Here is a 6,678-nt window from a genome sequence, read left to right as displayed (position 1 = left end):
TTTTATATTATTATATAATGTGAATATATTTTCAATTCACAACACATTAAAAACTAATATGAACATTTTCTCTCATCTGGTGTGAATATATTTTTAATTGACAACACATTAAAAATAATGTGAACATTCTCTATCATCTGATGTGAACGTTCACAACACCTTTTCGAAAAATTCTCTCTCATCTAATAATGTAGTGATGCGAACGTTCACAACATGTGAATATTCTTATTTTTAATTGACAACACATTAAAAATAACGTTCATTATATTTTTAATTGACAACAGATTCTTATTCACAGCATGTAGTGATGTGAACGTTTACAACATGTGTCTCTCATCTAATGTAGTGATATGAACGTTCATATTTATATGTTTTAGTATGAATATTCACATCATGTAATTGACAACACAATGACAAAAATTCATTTCAAATTAATGTGAATATAATAACAGTCAATATCCTGATGTATAGGAACTACCAAAATATAATGACAATTAACATTAAATATTAACATTGATAGGAGCACAAGAGATTGAGGGTGTTTAGGTCTTCTTACCTCAAATAGGATCTAATGGAATAGTTAAAAAGAATATGAATTAATTGAAATAAAACTCTTACAAAGGAGATTTATTAAAAAAGCTCCCTTAATAACACTATAACACTTATTTATACAAGCGGGAATTACTTAACAGTAAAATAAAAAAAAAAAATTACGTAGGTACAACTCAAACTTTGTGGAGATGCGACTCTAAGTTGCACCCCTCATGTTTGTATAGTTTTCTTTTTTTCTGTTTCACTTTTGAGTAATTGGCCCTTTATGCAATCTATTGCATAAATCACTTACTTTGATGGATTTGTAACTTACTTTGATGAGTTTGTAATTATCTTTATAACTTGAGAAATTCTACGTACATAATATTTTTAGCTTATTATACCTTTTATTTTTATATTTTTTATTACATTTTTATCTTTTTGTGAAATTATTACTGGCATGTATTTGGTTTATGGATTTGATGAGAGATTTGGAAAAGGAAAAATGTGATAAATTACAGTTTGCCCTTTTTATGTTTGACCGCTTTCCCACTTTGGCCCTTAAAATTTATTTTTTCATACTTCGGCCATTTATGTTTCGAATTTTTTCATTTTACTCTTGAAGTTAACTTTTGTTCAAAATTAGACAAAAAATGCCACAATAGCTATCACATTATATAAAAAAATATATTATATTAAAATTTAAGTTTATGTTATAGGTATATATAATAAAATATTTTATGTCATGTAATTGTCAACGTGTCATTTTCTATTTATTTTTTAACAAAAATTAGCTTTAAGAGTAAATTGTAAAAAACTCAGGTGAGTTCGGTCGGGTTGAAAGTTTATCCAAGCTTAGCCCAAGTTGTGCTGAGACTTACCTAGGTCCGCCCAAGCCCAAATTGTAACCCAAGTTTGTTTGTCCAAGTCCAATCCGAGTTAAACCTAAGTTGTCCGAGTTATCCAAATTGTACATGAATTTTAGTTTTTTTTTTTTTAAAGTTAAATTATTAATTTATTAAAATTAGACTCTATTTATGTATATATTTTTAGAAAATTATTAATAACATCAAAACAAATAATTTATTTAATGTAAGAGAGATGTTGCTATGATAGTCTTTACAATTTATGAGTGAGAATAAAAAATATAAGATTGTCTTACTTGTACATATAATATATATTCAATATAATTTAATAATTTAAATTACCTTAATATCATGTAATGACTAAGAATTTATATGCATATTTAATATTTATATATATATATATATATATATATATATATAATTTGGGTTTCAGGTTACTCGGGTGTTTAATATCTTTGCCCAAACTCATCCAAATTTAATACGGACTTCCAAAATTTTGTCCAAACCTGTACTAAATTCAAAAATATATTGTCCTAACACTAAAAAAAATTCAAGCTAGGCTCGGGTTGAACCCATTCAAGTTACACTCCCAATAATGTGTTACTCTAGAATACACATTATTTCATTTGTATCATATATAAGTTATAACGTTTGTGGTGTTTCCTCTTGGACAGCCTCGGTTCACCAACTATTAAACACATCTTTAGGAAAGCAAATAAAAGTGTGGATGCTCTAGCAAACTATGGAATGCTCATGGTAGATGGTGATTTTCATGTTTTCTCCTCCCCTCCAACCACCTATATTTCTTGGACAGTAATGAATTATTATGCAATGGGGATGTTATACCCTAGATCTATGTACAAGTTTATTTATGAGTTTGGCTTATCTTAAGTTATCATCTCAATTTGAGAGAGTATTTGGACTTGATAAGACCATTTTGGAATCGAATTTGATAATTCGAATTGTTCACTTATTAGGACTTATTGAGTAGAATATTCATACAAAAAATAAGATGATTGGATATCGGTAGTTATATACTTGAATCATATATGTTTTAAAAAAATAGACGACAAATATAATTTCAAGAATAACTATCCATTTTTTGTAATATAAATTTGATTCAAACATGTAGCTACTATGTCTAATCATTTTAATTTTTTGTATGAATATTTTATTTAACGAGTCTTAAAAAATGAACGGTTCAGATTATCAAAGCGGGACATAAGATGGGCTCCACGGATTCCTCAAATTATTTCACGTTAATCTCAGTACAAGAGAAACTCAATCCTTTATTTATCTATAAAGTCTCTATTTACCACAAAAATAGAAATAAATAAGTTGTGGTGTTGATTACCACAAATGTCATAACTAATTTTTTTTCAATTATAAGTAATAAAAAAAAAGAAAGAAAAAGTGAGTCATAAATAAACAACCATATAAGGTATAACTAAAATGATAATCACACATTTAATGGTTATCAACAAAAATATCTCTAATATTAAAATTACGAAACTAACCCTCCCATTAACGTCGTTAGTCACAGGAGAGGTCAATGTAATTTCAAAAAAATAACAGGAATCCGGTGTAATTGTCAAGAACCTCAAGAGAGATGACTGTAATTTACTTTTTTTTTTTAATTTCAATCCTCTACTCAAACTTAAATTAGAGAAATTATAATTCAATCCACGTCTCAAAAAATAATTATAAATTCATAAAAAAATTGTGATTTTAATTATTAATATTTATAAAATATATCACTAATTTATAATTATTATTTCTTTTTGGTACATACCATTAATGTGATATTTCTCCTATAAAATTTTGTCATGGGACCCATTGGCAATGCCATAAAAAAGTTGCATGTTTGAAGAAAAGATTTGTCTTTACTGTAACTTGCATGAGGTTTTGTCTCGAAAAAATTTAAAGCTTTTTATTTTTATTTTTGCTATAGGAAAAGCCTTCTATTTTTTTAGAAAATTATAAAAATATAAAAAGATGACAAAATAATTACATTTTATTGGGATGTTTTCCCCCATCTAAATAAAAAAAATAAAAAATTGGAATGTTTCTAAAATTACAAAACAAGCGGAAAAAAATAAATAAATAAATAAAACTATAAGAAAATTTGTACTTTAAAAACAATCACTACTAAAATTTTGACTTTTTGCGACAGTAAATTGTCATCGCTAATACTCCTAATGCCGTCGCAAAAAATTTTTTGCAACGGCAAGAGGGGGGTCGCAACTGGGGGCGTCGCAAAAGAGTTTTTGCGACGGCACAGTGCCGTCGCTAATGTTTTGTGACAGCACTTTACAGTCGCTAATAATGTTTGAAATTTCTTGACTTTTTGCGACGGCACTATTTTACCGTCGCTAAAAATGTCATTTGAGATGGCAAAAAATACCGTCGCTAATAGTCTTTTTTTTTTTGCAACGGCAAGAACCGTCGCAAAAAGTATTAAAAAAATAATAAATTTTCTATTTTTTGCGACAGTTTAGTGTTGTCGGAAAAAGTAAAACCTGTAACAAAATTAATAAAAATAATTAAAATTTTCTGTTTTTTGCGACGGTGTAGTGCCATCACAAAAAAGAAAAAAAAATCTGCAATAAAATTATTAAAAATATTAAAATTTCTCTATAATAACATAAAAATTCCTATATAAAAATAACAATTTCTCCATAATAAAATATTCTTCCATTCATAATTACACATCAACAAAATTATCCCACTACATAATTACACATCAAGCTTAAAAACTTCTAGAATTAGCAATACCCAGATACAAAAACAGAGAAAATTTACAAGGAAACTATGTCCATTCTCAATACAACAATGCAAATTCGAGCTATTGTCTGCATTGTTAGCTTAAATCAGCAACAACCAATTGAAAAAACAGAGAAAATTTAATTTTGTGGGTACTTTTTTCTGAGTAAGTAGAAAATGAACAAATGTTGGAATTTTCAATCTTCTTTCACCTATTCTGCAATGTTTCCTGCTTCAGAAAGAGCTTCTTGGCTTTTGGAAGAGAGCTTACCTAATGTGGTGGTGTGGACACCTTCAATTACAGCAATGAGAGGAACCACAGCAAGAGTGACAAGTGCTAATTGCCAAACAGCAGTGAAACCCACCACAAATCCAGACACAAATGTTGCCATATAATGTAAAAAATTCCCCAACTGCACAAAATCATACCCAAAAAAAAACAAGCCTGTTTAGAATAAATTTGCAAAACTTTGACAACAAAACATTGAAACCAAATGGGGTTTTTCTTTTCATTCACCTTCTCGCTAATGGCGTCCTGAACCATCACTGCATCAGTGTTAATGGCGAAAACGACAACGGAAGTTCGGACCTCTGTATCGAAAAATGGAATGTCTTGATTCAGCGCTGCTTCTAAGTACTTAATCCTCATTTTCGTCGATTGTCTCTCCCCAGTCCACATCCAACACGAAATCTCTGTAACCATTTTTCAATTCCTTTCAATTTCATTGCAAATTTATGAAATACAAACCTAGAATCAAATACCCAAATGATCAATCTATATATATATATATATAACTCACCTGCCCATGAAGATGCTCATATTGCAGCCCCAACAAGAAGGAAGTAAAACGCATACTGCAAAAATTCACAATAAAAAACACTTTCAAATCCACCAAAAAAACAAAAAACCAATATTGAATTCATGTTTTTACCTTGATAACTTCGTGTGTCATCTTATCAATGTTGTTTGCATTAGACCCAAAATAATTCACAAGATCGGCGAAGAATCGAAGAAACAGAGGCAACGAAGAGCCATGAACAATGGCACCAACAGTCCTAATTGCCATCAAAACTGTGTGGGTGATTTTCTGATCACACTGCCCAACTCAGTATTTAGCTGGAGAACACTGACAGAATAGATGACACCTGGCTAACCTGCAACAGAAAGAGAAGATTCTGGCGGTGGTTTCGACCACCCGGGGGCACTCCGACAATCAAGTCAGTATATCTCTCAAAGATAATCAATAATGTTAAACTCAATTTTCAAAGCATAGGATTGCGTACCTTAGACCTACGGGGGTGCCTCTCTTTTATAGTTACCTCAATCCTAATCCCAATAGAAGCCTGACTTCTATGGATTCCTGTTTAATACTTACTTTGGACTCCTTAAGAGATAGAGATAAACTTCCTAAGAGCTTTATTCTTATCTTGGCTAAGTCTCCTCTCTATTCTAGGACTTTTGTCCCTTATCTCTTATCCGCTTATCTCGGATTTCGATATCTTCGGAGCTAACCTCGGCCTAACCGAGATCACCTCAGCGTTATGACCCTGACACGTAACACCTCGGCTGACACGTCGGCGTCACCTTGCCACATGTCGGTGCTCAAAAATATATCCCCACAACTGCCCCCTAGGTTCTATTACCTCGATATTCTGAGGTGATGGAACCTATATCATTCCGTTTTCCCAATACGTCGATTTTTAGTATCTCAGCCGAGATCATTATTTTGGCCGACATGTCTTTGTTGAAGAACAAAAACTTCAAGAACCCTTTCACGCGTATGAGTTGTCATACACCCTAATTCAACCGTTTTTAACCACGCGTTTCCTTCTTATTGGTTCGTACCTGTGACGCGCCCGTAAGCCGTCTCTCTTTCACGTGCGCCGTCTGACGCGTACGTTCTTCCAGGCGTATTGATTACTTTTTGCTGCCGTTTTCAATTTTAACAAAACATCTCTTCGTTTTTTTTCCTTTCACCTTATTTTCGTTTCTAGAAAACTTTTTCTCTCTCTAACTTTCTCTTCTCAAGTCCGCCATTGTTCAAGCTTCCTTACTCTGAACCTTATTCCATTCACCCCTTCTGGCGTGTTTTGCATCATTTCGTTGTCTCTACGACCGTCGTCTGACTTCGGCGATCTTTACACCGGCTTCATATTTTATGGTAAGCAACTGTTTTCGTCTTATTCTAGTTCTTGATTTTTTATGGAATTTCTTGTTATTACTGCCTTGCTCAAACATTTAATTTGCGAATCATACATCTGAATGCGTTGATTTTACTTTCTGCTTATACCTTGAATACATGTACTGTTCATAGTTTTCTTGCACGTCTTGCCACTGTTCTTGGCCTTCAACCCTTTGTATTCTTCATGTTTTTGATAGTCCATCTCTGTTCTTGATTCTGAAACTTCGCCTTTGTTTTCTGTTTTTTGTGTCTTTTCCAGATCTGTGCCTTTGATCTTCATCTTCATAGTTTTAGGTTTGGGATTTGTATGTAGTACCCACATTTTACGAAAAATT

The 6,678-nt window shown here is 31.6% G+C and overlaps 1 protein-coding gene across 1 annotated transcript; it reads right to left on the bottom strand.

Annotated features, from left to right (window-relative positions):
• Positions 1-3,982: 3,982 nt before the first annotated feature.
• Positions 3,983-4,841, bottom strand: LOC114279334 (ABC transporter B family member 1-like). Its single transcript, XM_028221567.2, has 2 exons — positions 4,678-4,841; positions 3,983-4,573 (listed from the first exon to the last, which is right to left on the bottom strand). The coding sequence occupies exons 1-2, from the start codon at positions 4,837-4,839 to the stop codon at positions 4,373-4,375; spliced, it is 363 nt and encodes a 120-aa protein (XP_028077368.2). The 5' UTR covers positions 4,840-4,841; the 3' UTR covers positions 3,983-4,372.
• Between the last annotated feature and the right edge of the window lie 1,837 nt (positions 4,842-6,678).

The sequence above is a fragment of the Camellia sinensis genome, chromosome 5 (assembly GCF_055761805.1).
Source record: "Camellia sinensis isolate YWXY chromosome 5, ASM5576180v1, whole genome shotgun sequence".
Classification (NCBI taxonomy): Eukaryota; Viridiplantae; Streptophyta; class Magnoliopsida; order Ericales; family Theaceae; genus Camellia; species Camellia sinensis.
The sequence above is the reverse complement of the archived record's forward strand: the minus strand, read 5'-3'. Positions and strand labels throughout refer to the sequence as shown.

Coding starts and splice junctions, on each gene's coding strand:
- LOC114279334 (XM_028221567.2), bottom strand. CDS start 4,839: ATGTGGACTGGGGAGAGACAATCGACGAAAATGAGGATTAAGTACTTA. Junction 4,574..4,677: donor AGGACGCCATTAGCGAGAAG/GTGAATGAAAAG, acceptor GATTTTGTGCAG/TTGGGGAATTTTTTACATTA.